Here is a 25,821-nt window from a genome sequence, read left to right as displayed (position 1 = left end):
AGAAAATAGCAAAAAGCAAGAAACAGGAAACAAAAAGCACATTGTAGAATAGGCTTAAATTTTGATAAATGTTATCCAGCACATGACCCTAAACAACAATCAAGAGGTTTTAATCATGGTGGAAGGAATAGCATGGTGTATGCAGTTCGGCCAAACCACGCCCCTTCTGGCGAGTCGAGGAGGTACCGTTCAGATCCTAGGCCTGCCAACTGTGAAGAAATAAATGATGTTGCTATGGCTGCGTTCCGTTTCACGCATGATGCATCTTTTATCCTTGTTATTCACCGAATATTAAACAAGGATAAATGATGCATATGCACATCATGCAAGAAACGGAACACACCCTATTGCTGGATTCACCCTGCATCCAATTTTCGTCGTACGACCTCTGCAACCAATCAGAAAACAGGATTCCGATGAATTTTGCTTCGTATTATCGGAATCCTGTTTTGGATTCACACTGCATTCGATTTTCGTCGTACGACGAAAATCGGATGCAGTGTGAATCCAGCATAAGTCTGAATCTACAATAGGTGTTTTAAGCCTTAAGTCGTAAGAAACTGACCAATTACGTCGAATTCGAAGAGAATAATCGACTATGATTCGTCCATTTCTTATGGCTTAAGGCTTAAAACTCTATTGTAGATCCGGGGTAACACTTTTTACGCATGCGTTCATACGAGAAAGAAATATCTGTTATCTCTCTCTCTCTGGGTGTTATTACATAAGCGTGGAAACACGGAAACGCGGAAACGCGCAACCAATCAGTAATCGGTAAAACGCGAAACCATAACAGCGGATCGCTTCTGATTGGTTACGCGTTTCCGCATTTCCGCGCTCATGTAATGGCACCCTCTCTCTCTCTCTATCCGCCATTTTTGGTCCACATTCGCCAAACTCCGATTACAGGATCTTTAAAGCCCGATGTCCATGATGCTAGAAATCGAGGTCTCGGACAGAGAAAGAATTAACAAATCACATTTGAACTATTTGATCGATCATTGCGATTGGTCAATTCTTTCTTCATCCGATCGTCTCGGATCGATTTTTAGCATTGTGGACACAAGGCTTCGGCTGCGGTCCACTTGACGCTACAAATGCTTCGAAGCATTCTTTGATTAGTCAATTCGCAAAATTCTTTGTTCTGATTGGTCGCTCAAACGCTTCGAAACGTTTGTAGCGTCAAGTGGACCGCAGCCTTAATCGGGCCTATAGGTACTCTATTAGAGATCAGCCATATTGAATATTAGTTCATTCATGTATATTCGCGGATTCGCAGCGTTCAAAACACTGTTCCAAGCAAAATATGGGAGTTGATAATCTATTTTCTTTGATAATCTGTGCTGGGCACGACCAACATGGCACCATGACAAGAGTGTTATATGGTGTTGTGAGTGCGGGCCTAAAATATAAACAATACGACATGTAAATTATATTATCGAGCACATCGACGGTTAACGGAGATGTACACGTTGCTGCATGGTTTGTACAAGTATTTGATGCAAAAGGACGAGTACTTCGTATTAATTTTAGGACTCGACAATGCGGGGAAAACGGTAGGGCACTCTCGAACATACCGAGGTTATGATGTTAGAACTGCAATTATCGATTATTTCTAGACTTACCTCGAGGCGGCGAAGACGAAATTCACGAAGAATTACAAGGGTATGAATCCGAGCAAGATTACGACTACTGTAGGCTTGAACATTGGCAAGATCGACATTGCTGGAGTATCTTTTAATTTCTGGGATCTCGGTGGTCAAGAGGAACTTCAATCTCTGTGGGACAAAGTAATTAAGGAGGCATAGGACTCTTTCGTTTTTAAAAAGTATGCCTTTTTCATGATTTTTTCTGGAACAGATATATATATAAGCTATGAAGATCGAATTTTTTGTAAATGAAAGTACATATATTTGACTATTAATTATATTTTTTAATATTATGTTTTACTGAAAAATATCCTTCTTCTTAGGCTTTACATAGCATGCAGCATTTCACAGTACCAGAAATATCTCTGACCTGGTTCATCTGAAACAAAAAATTCAAAGTTTTAAAATATATTAAAAATTGTATTTCCTATCAGATGCTTTTTTCTTCATTTTTATATATATTTTTTTTTTAGAAAGAAAATTGAAATGTCGATTTTGCTGAAAATCGATTCTTTAAGTTTGAAAGTCTGCTATTTTGTTAAAAATAAAAAATTCAAAATTGTTTCTGATAGAGACTATATAATCTTTAATATACTTTAACCCTTTATGACTTTTTTGTTTCAGATGAACCAGGTCGGAGATATTGTATTTCTGGTACCATGAAACGCTGCATGCCATGTATGGCTTAGAAAGAAGGGGGTATCCAGTGAAACAAAATAAAAAATTATGATTAGTAGTAAAAAATATATACTTTCATTTACAAAAAAACATTTGATTCTTGTAGCTTATATATCTTTTCCAGAAAAAATAACCATGGAAAAGGCATACTTTTTGAAGCCGAAAGAGTCCTATGCTTCCTTTTAATATATAATACAAAAACAAATAATACATTGTCATGCATTTTTTTATATTTCTTTTTTTATTTATCGAATTATGTAACATTTTTGATTTCACCGTTTGTAGCATATAAAATAATTAGACAATATATATGAATTATGTATCATTGAATGATAACATTAGTTTATACTTGCAGTATTATGCAGAATCTCATGCTGTGATTTATATTGTCGACTCGTCTGACCGTAATAGAATACCAGATTCCAAAGAAACTTTTGGTAAGATGCGTTTTCTAATGATATTTTGAGTTATTAAATTGGACAAGTTCCAATCGTAAGTAAAATAAAACAGTATGAGAAACATTTTTAATACTTCAACATACATTTTCAAATAAAATTATAAGTTTAAAATTTCTTTACTTCTTAAAAAATTAAAAATTATTTCCTTTATTTTAATGAGGCACATATATTTCGCAAACGGTAAAAAATATGTATATCACACTTTCCTTTCCTTTTAGATAAAGTGATATCGTCTGAGCATCTAATTGGCGTACCATTATTGGTACTAGCAAATAAGCAGGATGTACCTGATTGTATGGGTGTCAGAGAAGTGAAACCAATATTCAATCAAAGTGCGCACTTAATCGGTAGAAGAGATTGCATGGTAATGCCTGTATCGGCCCTTAATGGGTAAGCAAAATTAGCGCTTTATTTCGTTGATTTATACCATTTATATTATTTAAGTAATTCTTAATGCTCTGTGTGTGTGCGTGTGTATGTGCGCGCGCGCACACGTGTACATGCACATAATTGAAAGATTTTTTAGATTGATTAATGTAAAGCCCACTGTAGTCCCTTCCAATTTTATGTCTACTTTGATCCTTTAAATGGATTTTTTATTCCGTTCAATAAATTCGGAAATTTTTATCGATCTGTATGTGTCAACAATTTGATCCAGCATTCCCACAGCATATGCACATTTAAAGATTTTTAAATTGAATTTCCACTTATTTTATTATTTAACTGTAAAAAATTTCCGAAATTATTCTATGTTTTCAGATATTCACTCGGATATAACCCCTTAATATTTTGGGGACTGTATTTGATGCAAAAGGACGAGTACTTCGTATTAATTTTAGGACTCGACAATGCGGGGAAAACGGTAGGGCACTCTCGAACATACCGAGGTTATGATGTTAGAACTGCAATTATCGATTATTTCTAGACTTACCTCGAGGCGGCGAAGACGAAATTCACGAAGAATTACAAGGGTATGAATCCGAGCAAGATTACGACTACTGTAGGCTTGAACATTGGCAAGATCGACATTGCTGGAGTATCTTTTAATTTCTGGGATCTCGGTGGTCAAGAGGAACTTCAATCTCTGTGGGACAAAGTAATTAAGGAGGCATAGGACTCTTTCGTTTTTAAAAAGTATGCCTTTTTCATGATTTTTTCTGGAACAGATATATATATAAGCTATGAAGATCGAATTTTTTGTAAATGAAAGTACATATATTTGACTATTAATTATATTTTTTAATATTATGTTTTACTGAAAAATATCCTTCTTCTTAGGCTTTACATAGCATGCAGCATTTCACAGTACCAGAAATATCTCTGACCTGGTTCATCTGAAACAAAAAATTCAAAGTTTTAAAATATATTAAAAATTGTATTTCCTATCAGATGCTTTTTTCTTCATTTTTATATATATTTTTTTTTTAGAAAGAAAATTGAAATGTCGATTTTGCTGAAAATCGATTCTTTAAGTTTGAAAGTCTGCTATTTTGTTAAAAATAAAAAATTCAAAATTGTTTCTGATAGAGACTATATAATCTTTAATATACTTTAACCCTTTATGACTTTTTTGTTTCAGATGAACCAGGTCGGAGATATTGTATTTCTGGTACCATGAAACGCTGCATGCCATGTATGGCTTAGAAAGAAGGGGGTATCCAGTGAAACAAAATAAAAAATTATGATTAGTAGTAAAAAATATATACTTTCATTTACAAAAAAACATTTGATTCTTGTAGCTTATATATCTTTTCCAGAAAAAATAACCATGGAAAAGGCATACTTTTTGAAGCCGAAAGAGTCCTATGCTTCCTTTTAATATATAATACAAAAACAAATAATACATTGTCATGCATTTTTTTATATTTCTTTTTTTATTTATCGAATTATGTAACATTTTTGATTTCACCGTTTGTAGCATATAAAATAATTAGACAATATATATGAATTATGTATCATTGAATGATAACATTAGTTTATACTTGCAGTATTATGCAGAATCTCATGCTGTGATTTATATTGTCGACTCGTCTGACCGTAATAGAATACCAGATTCCAAAGAAACTTTTGGTAAGATGCGTTTTCTAATGATATTTTGAGTTATTAAATTGGACAAGTTCCAATCGTAAGTAAAATAAAACAGTATGAGAAACATTTTTAATACTTCAACATACATTTTCAAATAAAATTATAAGTTTAAAATTTCTTTACTTCTTAAAAAATTAAAAATTATTTCCTTTATTTTAATGAGGCACATATATTTCGCAAACGGTAAAAAATATGTATATCACACTTTCCTTTCCTTTTAGATAAAGTGATATCGTCTGAGCATCTAATTGGCGTACCATTATTGGTACTAGCAAATAAGCAGGATGTACCTGATTGTATGGGTGTCAGAGAAGTGAAACCAATATTCAATCAAAGTGCGCACTTAATCGGTAGAAGAGATTGCATGGTAATGCCTGTATCGGCCCTTAATGGGTAAGCAAAATTAGCGCTTTATTTCGTTGATTTATACCATTTATATTATTTAAGTAATTCTTAATGCTCTGTGTGTGTGCGTGTGTATGTGCGCGCGCGCACACGTGTACATGCACATAATTGAAAGATTTTTTAGATTGATTAATGTAAAGCCCACTGTAGTCCCTTCCAATTTTATGTCTACTTTGATCCTTTAAATGGATTTTTTATTCCGTTCAATAAATTCGGAAATTTTTATCGATCTGTATGTGTCAACAATTTGATCCAGCATTCCCACAGCATATGCACATTTAAAGATTTTTAAATTGAATTTCCACTTATTTTATTATTTAACTGTAAAAAATTTCCGAAATTATTCTATGTTTTCAGATATTCACTCGGATATAACCCCTTAATATTTTGGGGACTTATTTAGAAAAAAATAAATAAAGGATCTCTAGACTTGTTTGATATATTTTTCTAAAAATTTCTTATTTATATATATATTTATTATGTATATCCTTTATATAATATTATATTTTACATTTTTATACTCATTTATATCCCTTATTTAATATTTTACATCTATCTTTTTATCAGTGAAGAAGAAATATTATTTAAAGCAATAATTTTTTCTTTTTATTTCCAAAATTTTATATTAATCTTAACGAAAACATCCTTTACAAATGTTATTCCTGTTTTCTGTTTGATTCTTGGAACAAAATTGTTCACGATGTGATATTGCTAACAGAAAACGATTTGACGCTATAATCCAGATTTTAAAGAAAAATGGATGTTTGATTTTTGTGGGACTTCAATTATTTATATATTGTACATATATGTATGCACATATAAACACACGCACACAGGGTGACCTATCTCAAACGTAATGGGTCGAATATCTCGGAAAATATGGAATAAAAAATAGGGTGTACCATTTATAAAAATCGATGTGATCTTGACCTGACCTTGGCGACGCCATCCAAGGTCAGACTGACCAGATCAGTAAATAGATCATTTAAAACCCTACAACTTTTGTAGGAAATATTTCTTTCGGAAATGCTTAGTTTTCGAGATATTTCATCGGTCCAAGACTTTTTATTCACCCTGTATATGTATGTATGTATATTTAATTTTTTATACATATACATATATATATGTGTGTATATATATCCCCAATAACTATATATATATATACATATATGTCAATAATCATTACCACCTGAAATATCTTTGAATTCATAAGGTCCAGAGAAAAATTTGTAGAATCAAAATTGCACGGTACGAAGGGAACTATCATATGATGACGATAGTAATTTTTGTCCAGATGGAGACGCTTCAAAGATTTTAAGGTCAACTTTATTTTTTTAAATAATTCATATTAAAACAGGCTCCAAAGATTAATCGAACAAAGGGAATGACAATGCCAATGGGAGCTGACATGATTGATTGTGTGTAATCAACAGGGAATGGAAGTAAGGGTCTGAGCACAAAAATTGTCGTAATGTTTACTTAGAGACTTAAGTTGTAAACGTAAGTAACGCATAAGCTTTGGCGTATGACGTACGACTTATTGCCGTGTCTCCAAGAGACGTGCGTGCGTGCATGCGTGCGTGTGTGTGCAGAGTAATCAGAGAAATCATATTGTGTAAAAAAATTCAGTATTCTATTTAAAAAAATGAAGTTGATCTTAAAATTTTTGAAGCGCCTCCACTTGGACCAAAATTACTATCGCCATCATATGATAGTTCCCTTCGTACCGTGCAATTTTGGTTCTACAAATTTTTCTCTAGACCTTATGGATTGGAAGATATTTCAGCTAGTAATAGTTTTTGTGTGTGTGTGTGAGATACCTTGTATATGCAGGGTATCACGTAAAGATAGGAACAACGCTTAAGGGAAGATTCCTAAGATTATTTTGAGATGAAAATTCTCATCCCAAAAAATATCGAGGCTATAATAATTTTTGAATTATAATCATTTAAAGTTAATAAAAGAATACCGCCTAAAATTTGTGCGTTCGAGTAAAACACAAAATACTGAAAATGAAAGCTAATTATTGTCTCTTGTAAATATTAATTTAAAGATTATGTATGCGAGGATACAATTACTGATATTTCTAATTATTGATATTTATTAGGTTAAAAAAAATTTTCCCTTGACATTTTGGTAATAGAATTTTTGTCTCAAAATGATCTCAGGAATCTCCTCTTAAGTGGGACATCCTTAATAGTATTTTATATTACATAAAATAACGGTCCATAATCTGAAAAAAGGGATGGAGTAGACGAAGGCATACATTGGTTGGTGGATTGCGTCAAAAGAAACAGTGATATACGACCGCCTCGTAATCAGGACGACAATTCCTTATCTTAGCTGTGACACATCCCTATTCTTTGGTAATTTATATTAATATATAAATATATGTAATACACTGCGGTATTAACGCACTGTACATATTTATATCGCATGTGTACAGTGTTTCTATGAATAAAGAATTCCTTTTTAATCGAAAATATACATTATTTATCTCCTTTTAAATATGTAAAAAGAATGTATATTGAAATCGCGCACACAGGTGATAGGATAGAACGTTCATTTCTTTTTAAAAACATTTTAAAATATACTGTCGTAAAATGATTTATCAGATCTCGCTAGGAACTGGATTTGTGTGAGTGTGAATGCCTGATATCAAGGTAGTCGCTGAGATAAGAGATAATGCCCACACCTTGTCTCGGTGCTCTATTATGTTAGTGATAAAGAATATACAAAACTGATCGCGCAACTGTAGGTACTCTGTTTGATATATGTGCGGTTGTGATTTTTGTGCGGTGCACGTCTTTTTGGCCATAAGCTCCTTATTTATTTAACATTATCACATACCATGTGGCCTTACTACGACACCGAGGATTGGAGTGTCTTGCCGCCGGAACTCAACAGAAGGTGATTTATTCAGCTTATAATGGGAGCTTTCCAACAAAAGATATAGGAATCATTTTGTTTTTGTCTTTCATTCAATATATCAAATGAAGACAAAATGATTCCCCTGTGTGTCGATATGTGTCTCTTGCTGAGAAGCTCTCATACAGACTGTGTTCCGATATTCACTGCTAATATTGAAAATCTGTAGTCTATAGTATATGTTAGGTACGTTCACTATAGATTTTCAGCACTGACAGTGAACGCAGTCTGTACGAGAGCTTTCCAGTAAGAGACTACACATAGGGTAACTGTTCCAATTACTGTCACTTTAAACACATAACAGTAATTGATATGCTTATTTTAAGGTTTTTAAAATATATAATAGATATTATTTCGATATTATATTCAAATATAAACTTTAATATACACAAAATAAAAACAAGCTCGAAAACTAACGAATTATTTAAATATAGTAAAAAAAATACAATATAATGTATTGCACATATTACTGCCAGTCTTTGTCCAAATACTGCCCTCTTAATTATTGCCACACGTTCCAATACTGTCTTCGTATTACTGTCCATGTACCCTAAAACTGCCGTCCATTTACTGTAATTTGTATCAAAATCATCCCGTAAATAAATAGTGAATTCGGTCACTCGCATTACACTGGATCAGAGCGCACATTAAAGGCTGCTTTATATAAATATCTAAATGCAATAGCATAATATAAGTAGAGTCCGACCGAAACTGAAAACGGGCACTCATTACGTGTCGACTGAACATATAGCTCTTCCTTATAAATATTAATATGTGTAATTATTGTTTCAATAATTAAATTATAACGTTTATGAAGAAGAAGTACTTATATTCTTTTGCTAAAACTGACACAACCAAAATTTCGGTTTCAGTCGAAATTTAATTATTGTTTCAATAAATTATGATATTTATGAAGAAAAAGTATATGATACGGGCATGTCTATACATATGGCCTATATGCCATTATAGGATTCCTATTTTTTAATTTTGGTTTCGGTTTCGGTAGAAATTGACATGTAGTCGAGTGTTTCGGTAAAGTTTCGGTCGGACTCTAAATATAAACAACTTTAACAATAAAATAATACAAATGTGCTGTGTATTAAATAATATGACAAAGGTATATCATTTTAGGCATTTAATCGTTTAAAGTATTGTTATGCTTTTATATTTAACTTTATCTCAATTATTATTTAATAATGACTGATAGCAATATTTATCATATTGTTCTACGCTAGGAATACCTATCACTTCTTTAGTTAAAGACGTCAAAGTTGGCAGTAATTGACGCATTGTATACTTATATTCACGCATAACAGGACTCTTTCAATCAACAGGATTTACTGCCGGCAGTAATACAGACAAACCTTGATGATCCCTAATGCTGCTATTTCAATAAATTTAATTAAAAAAGTAACTCACCAATTTTTTATGCTTATTTTATTGAAATGTCATTTAAACATTATCATAAAATTATTTTAGTACATACAAGAAAGTGAAAATACCATGTTTGCTTGCACTTTAATTAAATCATGCGATTCTGCTTTACTTCTAATTAGAGCAACATGGAGTTTACATGTTCAATGATATTCCTAATTTCTTCAATTACTTCATAAGTACAAAACATGTCGAATATCTTATACAGTTGTGCTTATATTTATATGATAGTTGTAGTTTAATACTAGTAATATTTTTAATGTATAACGATCACATACTTTTATACTAATACTACAATTGAAAAAAGTGGCAGTAATTGGAAGTTACCCTATAAAGGAATTGTTTTGTAACAGCTGAGGATGTTTATCGCTTAGAAAGTGCTGTACATTGTATGACTGTATCTGTTTTCGAAGATTGAAATTATCTGTAGCGTTTTAAGAAACTTCCTTATGAAGGGAAGATGACTATATGAGATCATGTCAGTGAGTTTGTAGCTTATATTCATGTACCACGTTTAAAATCCCAAATGTGGCTGCCGAGTCCAAATTTTACTTCTCTCGTGAAGAAAGATTGCGTTCAACGATAGCGAAATTTGGTACATAAACGTGAAATATGAAAACTTTGGTATACATATTCCACTATAAATCTATCGTTCTTTATCGAGTCGTTTTAATTACGATAATATATCTTATGCCATCACTCGATTATGCGTTCTACATGTAGTTTGTACCCACGAAAAAATAATATGACCATATCATTGTCAGTTGTGCAATGACACTTGTCGGGAGAGACCTGCAGCTCCTCGCAGCTCCTGTCGACTTGACATACTATATATGCAACGCGTGCGTTATCTTATCACGAGAAGCACAAGTAAAGATCGTAGTCAGAAGTATCGGTGATAATTTCAGCGAGTTTGAGATCGAAATTGTCCCGCTTTCAGGATTATCTACGCGAGATTCGTCTTCTCGGTATCCACTCGCATAGAAGCTCAATCTTATCGAAATCCCCCATCGGATTTTTTTTCTCTAAAAATTGGCCTCCTTTCCACTGTTTATCTTTTTATAATTCTTTAGAATTATAAAAAAATAATTCTTTAGAATTATAAAAATTGAACCCAAAAAAATTAAAGATAATCTTACATTTTGGTGGAACTGGGCCTAAAGCCCAACCAGACCCAACCAATGTAAAATTACTCATGCTCATTTCTAATGTAGTTAAATTTCTATTACATCTTTTTCTAGTTGTAAAAATTAAAAAGAAGATGAAGAGTAAGTTGAACCGAGATTAAAGTTAATCTGCATTGATAGAAATGGGCATTAGTGCCCATCGTTAGACACAAATCGACAGAAACATCGTTTTGCAATTTTTAGGAGTAACAAAGGCTGCTTCTTTCCTTTTAGAAGGCACAAACGTTCTATCCTTTTTGACATTCAACGAATAACAAAGATAGAATGACATTTGCGTGTCAATTACTGTGTCTCCTAAAAGGAAAGCAGCCAAAGACTGAAAGATACTTTTGTCACGAAATGAAAAGCATTCAAATCTCGCGCGATCGGTGCGCAGTGCTGCCATATTCACGGCGTTTCCTGTTCAAGGAGATTCTCATGCGATTTTTCTTTCTCGTCATTCTTGTCATCCTCACACACACGGTCTCACTCACACGCGAGTCGAGTCACACGCGGTCGTGAGTCGTGAGGTTAGGATACGCTGTTCATTTCTCTGGTGGAAAGTCCCTAACGCGACATCGGTGACGACGACGGCAGCGGCCATTTTTGAGTCTTCCCGATCCCGTCGTGGCGCAGGGACACGAAATTAACGAAATTCCGCGCGACCTGTCAGATCTGTCAGTGGCTGTGATCGACAAGCCAGACAAAGAGAGAGAGGGGGAATTGTCGAAAAGGAGAGAGAGGGAGGGAAGAGAGAGAGAGTGAGTGAGAGAGGTGAAAGGGCGAGAAGAAAGGAAAAAAAGAGAAAAAGCAGCTTGGTATCGCTGTGGTTACTGTGGTATCGCGCGGGCGGGTAGCCGGACTCCGGAGTTGGCCAGAGTGCCCAAGAGTGCTAGTGTGTGCGTGCGTGCGTGCGTGTGTGTGCGTGTATGTGCGTGTATGTGTGCGGGTAGAGACTTGGCGCAAGCAGAGCTATATTCATGGGGCTCGCGGCCGCGGACTAGCGAGCAGTCTCCGCCTTCACGGGACTCGACGGCGCCGTACGGTACGTATCCACGTAGTCGCCGTCGTCGCCGTCCCGAGTCTCGGGGTCGGGCATCCGGATAAACGATACGTCGAACGACTGGTTGGCGTTTCGAGCACCTCGAGCACGCCACCGCGACGGTCGGAACGTGAGGGCGCACGACTCGCACTTGCCGAGTACTCGTATTTTAACGGCGATTACTCGAGCTCAGGCCGTTCCAATTCCAACCAAACTAAGCCTTCGGCGTTGTCGTTGTAATGTAAACACGCAGAGTGTGAACGTTGGTTTCGTTTTCGGAGCAGGCCGCTATAACCCCCGTATTGTTACCAATTGTTCCGTATCGTCCACGTCTGTCCTCGTTATTGTGCCGCGTGCCGCGTGCACGTTCTCACACGCGGCAACACGTCTGACGTCACGCAGGAAGTCGTTGGCTAAGTTGGCCTCCCGACAGATTCGCGACGACGCGACGCGACGTTCACGGTAGTTGATCGTTCACGGTGGACTTGCGAACACTTCCACAGCCAAGTTCAGGGTGCGCTCCCGAACGGATTCGCGATGGACTCTGGTGCAGGACTCCCAGTTCCGTGTCTCACTCCCGCGAGGGAGCTTCGATGTTTGACAGCCACGGGCTAATGCCTTTCAAGGTAGGCTGGCTCTCGGCAGTTGTCTTCGCGGTCCTCCTCCCTGCATTTTTTCTTTTTCCTTTTTAATATATATATATATATATATTAAAAGGAAGTAGCTTTTATATATATATATATATATATATAAAAGCTCTCTCTACTTGTGTTTTGCAACGTCGCGTCGCCGAGATTCTAGCGTACGAGCGAGTGACATCACGCTCCAGTTAAATCGCTATCGTGGTCCCCGCGGCCGCCCGCGGTCCGCCGATACATTACGAGATCGGTACGTCCTTCACGTTCCTGCCGAATGATGTATCGCGAAACCCAATGGATCCGCGTGTCCACAGACCTCGGAAACTGATTTATGACTTTATTGAAGAAAGCACTTTGGAGCTACTTCCTTTTTCCATAACGTCTTTTCTCCGTTGACACAAATTTAATAGAGCAGCTCAAGTTTAAAAAGAGTGTACAATTGTTTATTATGCGCGACACAGCTGTCCAGTCCTCTTTCTCACTTTTCATCACTTTTGGAAAAAATCTATTAGCCGTTTATATACGTTTCTATACCAATGTACTTACCTAGTTTAATTTTAATCTTTTGTTATTTAGATTCTAGAACTAACTCTGTATCTTTTTCTAGTTCTAAAAATTTGAAAAAGATGAGTCAATTGAATCAGGATTAAAGTTATTTTTCATCTTTTTTTTAATTCTTGGAACTAAAAAAAAAAGAAGAATCAGTTGAATACAGAAAAAGATTAAAATTAAATTACATTGGTATAGAAAACGGGCTCATTTCTATATAAACATAAATTAACTTTAATCTTAGTTTATTTTACTCTCTTTATCTTTCCAACAATTTAAATGAATTTAAGCTCTGAAGAAAATAGGTGCATCAAAGAATATATATAAAATGTCTGTAAGAGAGCTACCACCAGAAGAGCGTATATCATAAATTTATTCAGTATCGGTATGAACAGTACTTAGTAATGTGATAAGTGTTTCAACCCTTGGTTAGGATCCTCTTCGATATGCAAATCACGCGCGCAGTGATAGATTAAAAAATTTGTCATACAGGAGCATTTCATTCAACATGATTTATCCAACTTCTTGGTCTTTCTTTAATTCTTACAACTAGAAAAAAATAAAAGTAAGAAACGGATAAAAAGTAATTGCTTTTTCGACTTTAACAGGTTTGCACAAGTCTGGGTTGGATTGGATGGACAGTTATATGGTCGGAAATGCTACAAGTTAAACCAAAATTAAAGTTAATCTAAATTAATAGAAATGAACCGAAATATCGAATAATTTTTTTTTCAAAAGTTTGCTTAATTTAATTTTAATTAAATGTTTAATACGAAATCTGGTTTTATAGAATTTTATAAAATTCATCTGTCTTTTCTATGTTTCTTGATGCACAATCAGTGATTGAAGTTTATTCAAAATTATATAATTAGTGCAATTATAATCATACACTTGTATGTTAATTTCAATGTGCAATTGTCTTGCAATGATGAGAATATATCTTTCAAGCGATCAAAAATGTTTAATAGAAAATAATTTATAAAGGTGATATGCAAAATGAATTGTCAAGAGTTGCAAGGTGTCTTTCTGAAATAGGGTAATGTGTTAAACAGTATTTCATTCTATAGAAGGCTTATGAACTATAAGATCAACTCTTTGATGTACTCTTTAATGCTCGTACATTGTTCTAGTTTAGATTGATGTAATTTATTAACATAATGTACAATACTAACATGTTTCATAATATTGTTATCGTCCTGTGTCCACTAGGAGGATAGCAGAGTTCGTGTTTTGTATTCGTCTGCGCTTGGTTTTCGTTGTGAAATTTGGCACAAGTTGGCAGTCCAAGTGGAGAAACGATGAATGCCTCAGAACATGGGTAATGCATAATCCCACTCGTGTATGTGTGTATTTTTGGAATAATTTTCAGTTTGGGTAGAAATGAGACTGCAAAAGAAAACTGATGATATTATTTTCATCTCGAACATGGTCATAAGCATTGAAAAATGAAATTTATGACAATATTTGTTAGTTTATCATTTTTATATTTTTGGTTATATGAAATATAGCCTTGGCCAAAAATATAAACTTATAAAGCATCCCTACAAATTGATGTAAAACGTTCTAAAAGGCTTTATGGAAAATTAATATTTATTTTTATAATAATTTTAATAGTTTATTAATCTCTCTCTCCTTCCTTCTTTGGCTTTTGTTACCTTTTTCTAGAAAGTGCAATAAATTGCTTTATACTTATCAAGGTCAAGGCTATATCTGTCCCATAATGTGAATATGACTTACTACAGAGACACAACTTTCATTCTCATTCTTTTCTTATACTGCAAAATATGAAATTGGTTGCAAAAGTAAGGTTAGGCGGAGTAGTATACAAGTGTCATTGCATAAGTAGGTTCGGTAGGTAGGGGTGCTAACAGTCATAAAGTAGCATGGGTGTGTATTTTTTCAGGTTTAACCCAGCCTTTAATATGGCCTCCATAAAGCAGGCTTTCAATGAGGCTGTGGAAAGAGGTAGGTGTATTGTTAATTTCATTTACTCACAATGGCTGTAATAGCTAATCATTGGAACATCTGATTCCGTCTGTTTATTATCTTCTTTCTCTCTCAACCCCCACCCCACCCCACACACGCGCACACACACACCACTGAAGATAAATTGAATTATTTAAAAAATGTAAACAAGTAAAGATTTTCGTCTTTACATCTCAAGCAAAATTAATGTTCAAGTAATGGAAAAGGTACTTTAACCACATTGATTTAAAAAATTTATGCGTTACATTTTTTTATTTTGCAATCTATTGATATACTATATAGTTACATGCAAGCGGAATCAGCGGTTGCCAAAAATAGTGTCAATTTATACTGATGACTTTTTCACATTTTAAAAGTCTCGACAGTTAGAATGCCTGCGCCGACGCGGCTGAGGGATCTGATCAGACAAATACGGGCTGCACGAACAGCTGCGGAAGAGAGGACGGTTGTGAATAAGGAATGCGCGTATATTCGTTCAACGTTTAGGGAAGAAGACAGCGTGTGGAGATGTCGTAACATCGCTAAGCTATTGTATATTCATATGCTGGGGTTTGTATCAAATTGTATTAACTATTCTCGCTCATTTGCTACAGCAACGATACAACTAAAAAAAAGACAATGTTTTCCAGAAAAGAAGAAATATTTTGAATTATTAAAAGTTGGTGTAATAAACTCATCATCATTATTGAGTATAGAGGAATAAAAGCAATGGCGTAACTACAGAGGGGCAGAGGGGGCTACGACCCCAATGGTCATTGGGGCCCTTAAAACTTAATGTTATTATTTTTAATTACATATTGTCCAATTGCCTTGACATTCTATAAATCGTTTCCAATAGATCTCTATCAAAAGATATAATTAATGCGAAAGTATTAAAAATGCCTGTTGCTTATGCAGTTGTTTTGCCATTACGATCTGGCTGTTGGAATGGAATTGGTCCACAGCTGGTCGTCCGTTACTGCGTCAATGGTTGACCAAGAACGGAAACTCCACGTTGTGGCAATAAAAAATTCTGTTCTTCTCTTGTTGGAAGATAATTTGTTTGCGATCGAATTCCAAGAGATAGATCGTCCGTCAGTTACAGTAATTACGGAATCATTGAAAGCGCGGATACAATTGATGTCATCGCGAGGCCGCTTATGCGGTAATTAAGTGCGTTAACTATGTCGCGAGAGAATTCTAAAATTTTAGCAACTAGTCTAAAATTTCGAGTGAAAATGTAATGTATTATTCGCAAAAACTCTGACTAGCATCTATTACAGTGACATGAAATATTTTGTGTTGTTCGCAAAATTGTTCGAGCGCAAGTGTGTTGTCTCGAAGAATCTCGTCCGTCGCGACCGGCTATCCTCATCTGAAATTATACGGAATTAGTATTTCCATGATTCGTTCCTATCCATTCACTAACATATCTAAAATACTTGAGCTCCCGTCAGAGTACGTGACAACGCCTATTTTAGCAACTTTGATTGTGAAGTTTTCTTAAAAACTTAACTTCTGAAAATTCAGGGTATTTCGTCAAATTTGGTCGTAAGCGGACGTAAGCTTTACAGGCATTCTACAATAAGCCATTAGTCATAAATAAAAAGTTAGAAGCTGGAAATTGACCAATCACAGTCGTCAATTTTTAGCTTCTGACTTCTGATCTATGAATAATGACTTATTGTAGAAGACCCATTAGTCGTGTCGTTAATCGCGCATGGACTATGAGCATTAAAATAGAAAAGTGATCACTTCTCAGTTTATGACAATTTTCGAGGGAAAGAATTGATGATCGTGGGTATACATAATTGGATTTTTAATTTATGATATTTAAACCGTCTAAGTCTAATCTAATTACTAAGAAAAATGTATTATAACAACTTCTCTTTTCAATGACAGGGTCTTCAAAAGGTTATGCCCCCGGGTCCAAATTTTGAAGTTACGTCACTGAACAAAAATATATGTTCTTAATTTCTTTTCTTTTTTTGTTTCTGCGGGCAACTAAAATGAATAACAACTTTTGAGTCGTATCGTTGTGTTGTCGCAAAACTGAGTGTTGCGACATGATTCGACATCATTGAGAGATAAGTGTGATGTGTTAATGACACTTCAGGTATCCGGCGCACTTTGGTCAATTGGAATGTTTGAAGCTCATCGCTTCGCCCAGATTCACTGACAAACGAATCGGTTACTTGGGAGCCATGCTGTTGCTAGACGAACGGCAAGACGTACATCTCTTAATCACAAATTGTTTAAAAAAGTAACGTCGCTTCATTTCGGATGCTGCCAAATGTTTTCGACACTTTGATGGCTTGTATTCAGAACGCGCTTGTAACAACGATGTTAGCGCGCTAACATGCTATACGCATGTACATATATAGTGATGGGTATTCAATCATATCTCTTGCGAATTTTCAATCAATTTAATTATTGCTCTGTTTCGAAACATTTCGAATATTATTTGAAATTGTATACTCTTGAAAGTCTTGATAGATCTTGAAAGTCTTGATAGATCTTGAAATTCTTAACAGATCTTAATAGGTCTTGAAAGTCTCGGTAAGTCTTAAAATTGGATAATTTTCGATTTTTTCGATTAAAAGAATGTTTGTTTAAATTAAAAAAATTTGAGCGTTGCTATATGGTTAAAAAAAAGTTTCTTTGATTTGAACATCATTTCGTGAAATCAAATAAATTTGTTTTTTATTTGAACCTCATTTCTTAAAATCAAGTAAATTTTTATTTCCGCCAAATGTATTTTCACTTTAATTTAAAAAAAATCAACGAAAGAAACAATTTTTTAATTGTTTAAATTTATTAAAACATTCAAAACTTTTCAAGACATTCAAGACTTCAAGATATTCAAGACTTTTCAATACATTTAAGATTGTATGATTTCTAATCATATTCGAATTAATTCGAATTTTTCATGACATATTCGAACTAATTCAAAGCAGCTTGATATCCATCACTATGTATAATAAAATATCAGAGATAAAATTTCAAAAATATATGATAAAAACGCGCGCACTTTTATCGATAAAAACGCGTTCCTGAATACGACCTTTTGGCTTTTATATTTTATTTTAAACAAGAGAACAAGTTTCGATGCAATTTTCCTCCTGATTCTGTTTGCACAGTGACTTGAACAGTTCTACACAGTTCGTCATCGGTTTGGCGTTGTGTACCCTCGGTGCGATCGCGTCGCCGGAAATGGCAAGGGATCTGGCGTCCGAGGTAGAGAGATTGATGAAATCGCCGAACGCATACATCCGAAAGAAAGCGGCGCTTTGCGCCTTTCGGATCATCAGACGCGTGCCGGAGTTGATGGAGATGTTTTTGCCGGCCACTCGCAGCCTCATCACCGAGAAGAATCACGGGGTCCTCATCACCGGTGTCACTCTCATCACGGAGATGTGCGAGAACAGCATGGACACGCTGAATCATTTCAAAAAGGTATACCTAATAGATACTCGTTTGACACACGTACGGCGTACATTAGCTCTAGAACTGGATTCATAGGACAGGTTCCATAATCCATAGGAGACAGTTTGATGTCGTAAATTTATCCGTCCGAGTCATAGTGTTGCATTATTACATAATCGATTGACTGTTGTATGACCTATCTAGTATGGCTGATACATACAAGTTAGATATACATATGTATGATAGTAGAGAAATCTGCTAGTAAAAAGAGTATCTATAGAAAGTGCGCCTAGTGGAATTATCTATTAGGAACTGAATTGTGTTTGCTGGTTAATTATCGTTAGCAATAGTGACGGAAAAGAATGTAGTCTTAATCTTGTACAGGTACAAATAATTAATCCAACAGGAACGAAATAATTAATTAAAAGAATATTTTATTTTATTTTATGTGTTACGCATTAATGGATCTTTGTGAATTTATTGTATAATTATATATTAGGAGGAAAACAAGTACTTTCCTGCAGTTTATATCAATACAATATGAAATTTAAAACACATTTGTCTTTCATTTACATTTTAAATACATGTTTGCTTTAAATAGATTCTAAACTGTTTGTTTCATTGATATAAACATGTGCAAGTTTCTCTCCTATATTTCTTTTTTCCAAGCAATTAAAATAAATAATATAAAAATAAAAAAATAATAGAATATACAATAAGACAATCGTGCAATATTTTTTGACGAAATTTAACATGGTTAACATCTTCAAATTTATTACATAAGCATACGTAATATAAGCGTTGATTATTTTTGTCTTTCTTAGGAATGCGGCCATCGTGAGGTAATATGCATATAAAGGTTCTTCTGTAATTGCATGTATGTTTATTACTCACAGACTTCATTCTTTTCTTTTACTTTGCTCGAAATAGATATTGGAATGAGAATATAAATCAACGTGTTATCTGCTTTGCTATTTTTTTTATAATTAAAGTATCAAATCACCTATATTGCATTTGTAGATATACAATCTTTTATATACATGAATTAATTGAGGTAGTTAGATATGTTTAGCGATATTAGTATAATAATAATTATGTAACATCTATCAGTAATTACCATGATGATATTATTTACTACAGTTGCATGTTTATTTCAGAAATCGAGAAATGTTATCTATTATTTTTTATCACATATTCAACTAAATCTGCAATACTTACGATATAAATAGCTCATATTAATATTTAATGATGTAATGAGAGAGAGAGAGAGAGAGAGAGAGAGAGAGAGAGAGAGAGAGAGAGAGAGAGAGAGAGAGAGAGAATAAGAATGAGAATGAGAATGAGAATGAGAATGAGAGTGAGAATGAATTACTCTTAAATAATTGAAATCAGAATCTTTGAATATTATTTTGAGATGGTGCTTATTTTGTCATGTTACATGAAAATGTATGTATGTTATCTCGCAATGACTTGTTCCGTCGATCTTATTTCTTGTAATCAATGTTAATAGTCCAATTAAGTTTCTTCGAAATTAAGTAGGGAGAATCCTATTACAGATCGTGCCAAACCTCGTAAGAATCTTGAAGAACCTGATCCTAGCCGGATACTCGCCCGAGCACGACGTATCCGGAGTATCAGATCCGTTTCTTCAGGTGAAGATACTGCGTCTTCTACGTATTCTGGGACGTAACGACGTCGATGCATCCGAAGCTATGAACGACATTCTTGCTCAAGTCGCCACTAACACAGAAACCAGCAAAAATGTTGGTAACACGATACTCTACGAGACGGTTTTATCGATTATGGACATTAAATCGGAGAGCGGGCTTCGAGTCTTAGCGGTCAACATCCTGGGCAGATTTTTATTGAATAACGACAAAAATATCAGATACGTGGCTCTGAATACGTTATTGAAGACAGTTTATGTGGACACCAGCGCGGTGCAGAGGCATCGATCGACAATTCTAGTAAAATATTCACTTACAGATTTTCTTTTTTAAGCTGAAGATAAGGTTATTCATTGCGATTAATATTCTCTCGGCGTATTTTAGGAATGCCTGAAAGACCCAGACGTATCGATCAGAAGGCGTGCGATGGAGCTAAGCTTTGCGCTCGTCAATTCTAACAATATCAGGAATATGATGAAGGAGTTGCTCTTATTTTTGGAACGTGCTGATCCCGAATTCAAGGCTCAATGCAGCAGCAATATCGTTATGTCCGCGGAGAGATTTGCTCCGAACAAACGCTGGCATCTCGAGACTCTCTTCAAAGTACTCGTCGCGGTGTGTATTTTTACGGGTTCATAATACAGCGAAATATATGGACAGAATTGTCGAGATTCAAATCTTTTTTTAATTTTCAGGCTGGTAATTATGTGCGAGATGACGTGGTGGCGTGCACGATACAATTAATTTCGGAGACGCAGTCACAGCAGGGCTACGCCGTTAGTGCGTTGTGGTACGCGTTAGAAAAGGACACATCCGACAAACAGCCTTTGGCGCAGGTTGCTACGTGGTGCATCGGCGAATACGGCGATCTATTGTTATACGGTCCACCATCGGAAGACGCCGAGACTCCAATCAATGTAAGCTCAACTGTAGCAACTGTGGTACTTACTACGGATGGCCAAAAAATCAATTGATTCGATTTCCGAATCAATGAATCAATTCAAATTGAATAAGGCCGATTTGAATACCTACATATACTAATTGAATAATTTGAATCAATTTTATTCAATTTTTCTTTTTTTGTATTTTATTAATGCAATCTCGGACACATACAAAAATGAGACTAATCGAATAATTTGAACTGATTTAACCGATCCCATTCGATCTTTTTATTTTATTTTATTAATGGAACATCGGACGCATATAAAAGTGAGTATAGATTAGTAAAATTGGTCAGAGCAATCGGAGAATAATTATTTGACATTTAATTGTTCGTTAGCACTTAGAGCAAAAATTCAGTTTCAAGCATTTAAACTGAGAAATAAATACCGAAAATTTTTATTTAAGATATATGAAAAGTTTTATTATAAATTTTGGTATTTTTTGAATGTCAACAAAATATATAAATATGAAAAATATTAACCTTCATCAGGTACCATGTTTACATTTTTACAATACTTTTAAAACTGTACTATGTTCAATAAATTTTTACGTTACTTTTAAAGCTATACACATGTAAATAACTAGGGTAAATAACTAAGATTTATCTTAAGGTACCTTTGATGTATGTTGAAGAATACTTCTTAATAACGCCTTAAAAAAAAAGAGATGATGAGAAAAGAGAATGGATGGCAACAACCGACCGGTAACTCATTGTAAAAAAAAATTGTAAAATTTGTAAAAAGAAATCGACTCACTTGCGAATCAATTTATGTGATTAATCGGAATGTCCGAATCAATTCAATTTTTGTGATTAATCGATTCAAAATCGGCCAATCCTATGGTACAATACTTACATGAAAAGACGGAAAAGACTTGGAATCTTGCTAATGAAATGTTGAATTTTTTTATATTGATCATATTTTTTTTAAAGCCGCTCGTCACTTTTTCTAGATACATATATGAAAATATAATTTAATAATTTCTTAAATTTCTTCATCAGTTGACAGAAGACGAAATCATCGACGTGTATCAGAGGTTACTCTGGAATCTGCAGAACACTGTGATCACAAAACAGTACACCTTGCTGTCTCTTACCAAATTGAGCACAAGGTTCCAGAAAGGTCACGAGTTAGTATCATTTTTGATCTCGTTCATGGTTATCCATATAATATTTATGTAAAAGATCTTTATTCGTATACAATCGCAATATTCATGTAATATTCTGTTATTACAGGAAAATTTGTCAGATCATAGATACGTTTGGTAGCAATTTACATATCGAATTACAGCAGAGGGGCATCGAGTTTTCACAGCTGTTTCGAAAGTACGATCACCTGCGGCCCGCGTTGCTGGAGAGAATGCCGCCGATGGAAACCGCACGACCGCAGGCCAATGGTATCATAGGCTTGGTGAACGGTGAACCAGAACCGGAAGACGAAAAGTCCACAATGCTGGAATCAGCCACTACTACATCCGATTCAGTAAGCGCATATTATACTCTTTTTAACATCTTAACTATAGGTTTTTGTAATCAATCCCCTGACGCCATACTATTATTTTATGCCTAACTTTGTTAAAATAAATGTAAATTGATATATATGACCTAGAATTTAATTTTCAAAGTATTTGTGAATGTTTGTCACTCATGTGCGTGAAAAATACATGCGTGTCTGCGCCGCGTATATAAATGTAAATATAGTGAAAATACACGCATTTATCGTCGCTGGATGAATTTGTAAAAATGTTTTTATAATAGGATAGAGCGGACTTATTCCGTCAAATTTTTACTTGAGACGCCATGTTACACTAAGAAATGGTACTCTCTAAATCTGAATCAGTGGATAGTCGCTAATTACCCAGTGGCATACTTGGCACTGAGTAATTAGTGTCATTTCTTATGGCTTAAGGCTTAAAACTCTATTGTAGATCCGGGGTAAAGATTGTAGATCCGGGATAATGCTCAAACATTCTTTCTTTTTTAGTCGAACTTCACTGACTCAGATTTAGAGAGTAAAAAATACGAGTCGACTTGACAGCTTGAGACGTCATATTACATTACACTAAGTAATGGTAAAAAATCAATTTCGAAATTTTTGGTCGTTGGTATAAACTCCACCTCACAAACACGTATTAATGCGTACACTTCAATCCTGGAAAAAAATTTTCGAATCTGTGAAAGAAAAAAGAAGTGTACAAGAAGTTTACAAGAAGTATACATTTGTTATACAAAATTTACATGATTTAGTCGGTAATATAGACGGCTTTAGGATCTCCTTAAAGACGGTAATATAAAATTTACAACGCCGGCAAATAAAGTTGGTAACAAACAATATCTTTTTGCAGTGCTTATAACTACCTTATACAATCATGATTTGAGAGCATAAATATAACCTTCAAATGTTTAATATACGCTGCTCACACAGAAACATAAACAATATCGTGAGAAATGGATGAATAGCCCCGCTCTATCCTATAATATAATTTTAAGTAAATTTTTTACATTAGAATAGATTTTTCAATAAAATATATTTTTTTAAATAAAAATCTTAAGTCAAGTTAGTAGATATTCACAGAATTCATAATATAATATATATGAAATTAACGCAAAGTGTTCTTTTATATAAGTGGTAGTAAGTATAGGAAATGTGTATATTCAAATTGATATATAGTATGTGGCGTTCTAGATCCATAGGTGTGTACATCCAATTGGATACACATGGCAGCCAAAATTTTAATATATCTTTTCATTTAAACTATAAATATATGATAAGCTACGAATAATATGAAGGATTTTTAATGATTCTATTAATTCGAATGTGATCACACACTTAAAAGTTCCGTAATGGTGACACAGAGGGGTCAAAATGATTCCAGAGTGCATTTAACCGATTGCTGCATTCACAGTTTTCGTTCTATCAAAAAAATTACTGGTTAAATGCGCTCGAGGATCATTTTGATTCCAGTGTGATCACGAAGAGTGTAAATAATATAAAATATTCTATTAAAACAAAAAAATAAATTTAAAAAAGATGTCTACTAATATCTTTAATTTTTTTTACAATTTTACAGAGTGCACTTTTAGATTTACTTGGAACTACGGATGTAGGAATAACGATGCCGGCGGCGACGACCAATAAAAATTCTTCATCGAGTTCGACGACAGCGCATAATAATGACCTGTTGGATTTGCTTGGAAGTTTGGATTTGAATACGCCTACGTCTGTCGCTCCCACGTTACCACTTCAACCGCAGGCGTCATCCGCATCGATGTTCAGTCCCACTAATAACAGTAACTTCTTAGTAGATGGATTACTCAGTACTCCGACAGTGCAAAACGGTTCGTCACAGGATCTAAAATAATATTATGAATTTATTAGCATGTAAATCATTATAATCGTAATCATTGTTACAGAACTACCAAGTATGGTGGTCTTGGATAAATCAGGGCTCAAAATAACGTTCAAATTAGAAAGACCGCCCGATATCTCTGATCTGTTAGTCATAAATATGTTGGCTCAAAATTCCGGAAGCACCATTTTAACCGATTTTTTGTTTCAAGCAGCAGTTCCTAGGTTTAGACACTATATATATATATATATATAATATATATACATACGAACAATATATATACATTTATGATATTTTTTATATCAAACCAATGTATTTATCATACATTTCTTGTTTGCAGACATTCCAATTACAAATGTTGTCGCCGTCAAGTACTGTCATTCCGCCGTCTGGTCAAGTAACTCAAGTCATGAGAGTGACAAATATGAATAGAGTGAGTTTTCAATACATTATTTCTATTAAATAGTTGAGTTTTTTGTTTCTAATCGATGATCTCTCTTTTGTTCCTTAGGCACAATTAAGGATGAGATTGCGTATATCGTATACGGGCCCGACTGGATCAGTTCTGGAACAAACGGAAGTCAATAACTTTCCCATTTCGACATCACAGTGACAAGATGTAATACAAAATACATTTGTACATATGCCTGCCTAAAAATAATTAATAGAGTTTTGAAAGCGAACTGAGAGGAAGGTGAAAGAAACGCAATTTTTCTTCATCAAGAACAGTGAAACATACAACTTGACTACATCTAATACACACACACACGCACGCACGCACGCACGCACGCATGCACGCACACACACAGACATTTGTATTAAGGCTCCTGAGTACTTGGTCAAGAACTGCGTTGACGGTGGCGACATAGAATCAGACGGTCTGGCGAAATCGGTAGCAACACAAGCAGGAGCCCATGTCCGTGTGCTCGCCTTCGGCCGAGCCAACAAGCGATTAGAGCGAGAAAAACGGCTCGTTGTCTCGTTCACTCTCGGCGCGCCGAAGGCGAGCACACGGACATGGACTCGTGCTTGTTGTGTGTTACAGCACCACACCACGATAAATGGCTGAACTTATAGGCGTGGAAAAGTGACGTTTTGACGACGAAATTTATGTTGCTTGCCATTTCGTTATTATTTGCTTAATTGTGAAAATATGACTTGTTTCGTACTTGTCAAAGTCGTAATTATTGAACAAAACTAAAGTTATCTTGGAATTTTATATGTGAAAGCATATTTTCCACTCGTTTCAACAGCTGTCAGATCGTGTGTTTCTGCCCGAGTATAGGCTCACTTTACGTGTCTTTTACGACTATTTGCTGACTGTCAAGGGAGGAAAGGACAGTTTTGTTCCATTTTTACAAGTGTTTTAAAGCGATCTCGTCATTTAGATTTATCCAAATTGTCTTTATTTACCAATGGCACGCAACATAAATTAACG

The 25,821-nt window shown here is 34.7% G+C and overlaps 2 protein-coding genes across 7 annotated transcripts; both read left to right on the top strand.

Annotated features, from left to right (window-relative positions):
- The first annotated feature begins 1,326 nt into the window (after window positions 1-1,326).
- On the top strand, window positions 1,327-7,686 carry Arfrp1 (ADP-ribosylation factor related protein 1). Of its 2 annotated transcripts, XM_018445566.1 has the most exons (6): window positions 1,327-1,508; window positions 3,600-3,647; window positions 3,711-3,881; window positions 4,774-4,855; window positions 5,095-5,266; window positions 7,522-7,686. In XM_018445566.1, the coding sequence occupies exons 1-6, from the start codon at window positions 1,464-1,466 to the stop codon at window positions 7,619-7,621; spliced, it is 618 nt and encodes a 205-aa protein (XP_018301068.1). In that variant the 5' UTR covers window positions 1,327-1,463; the 3' UTR covers window positions 7,622-7,686. The 2 variants fall into 2 exon arrangements, with proteins under 2 accessions (XP_018301068.1, XP_018301067.1); XM_018445565.1 differs by lacking the exons at window positions 3,600-3,647; window positions 3,711-3,881; window positions 4,774-4,855; window positions 5,095-5,266 and adding exons at window positions 1,620-1,790; window positions 2,683-2,764; window positions 3,004-3,175 and having other exon boundaries at window positions 1,333-1,556; window positions 7,522-7,683.
- A 327-nt stretch (window positions 7,687-8,013) lies between these two features.
- On the top strand, window positions 8,014-25,141 carry AP-1gamma (adaptor protein complex 1, gamma subunit). Of its 5 annotated transcripts, none has more exons than XM_018445538.1 (15): window positions 11,299-11,851; window positions 14,245-14,353; window positions 14,939-15,000; window positions 15,387-15,570; window positions 17,117-17,263; window positions 18,141-18,456; window positions 19,983-20,393; window positions 20,478-20,708; window positions 20,789-21,010; window positions 22,036-22,163; window positions 22,270-22,516; window positions 24,105-24,372; window positions 24,448-24,608; window positions 24,724-24,816; window positions 24,895-25,141. In XM_018445538.1, exons 2-15 carry the CDS (start codon window positions 14,334-14,336, stop codon window positions 24,994-24,996), a joined length of 2,592 nt encoding a protein of 863 aa, XP_018301040.1. In that variant the 5' UTR covers window positions 11,299-11,851; window positions 14,245-14,333; the 3' UTR covers window positions 24,997-25,141. The 5 variants fall into 5 exon arrangements, with proteins under 5 accessions (XP_018301037.1, XP_018301036.1, XP_018301040.1 ...); XM_018445537.1 differs by having other exon boundaries at window positions 11,300-11,851; window positions 15,378-15,570; XM_018445535.1 differs by lacking the exons at window positions 11,299-11,851; window positions 14,245-14,353 and adding an exon at window positions 8,014-8,188.
- The last annotated feature ends 680 nt before the right edge of the window (window positions 25,142-25,821 follow it).

Source organism: Mycetomoellerius zeteki, unplaced genomic scaffold (genome assembly GCF_001594055.1).
Source record: "Mycetomoellerius zeteki isolate Tzet28-1 unplaced genomic scaffold, Tzet1.0 scaffold162, whole genome shotgun sequence".
Classification (NCBI taxonomy): Eukaryota; Metazoa; Arthropoda; class Insecta; order Hymenoptera; family Formicidae; genus Mycetomoellerius; species Mycetomoellerius zeteki.
This window is presented reverse-complemented; position numbering and strand designations above follow the sequence as displayed.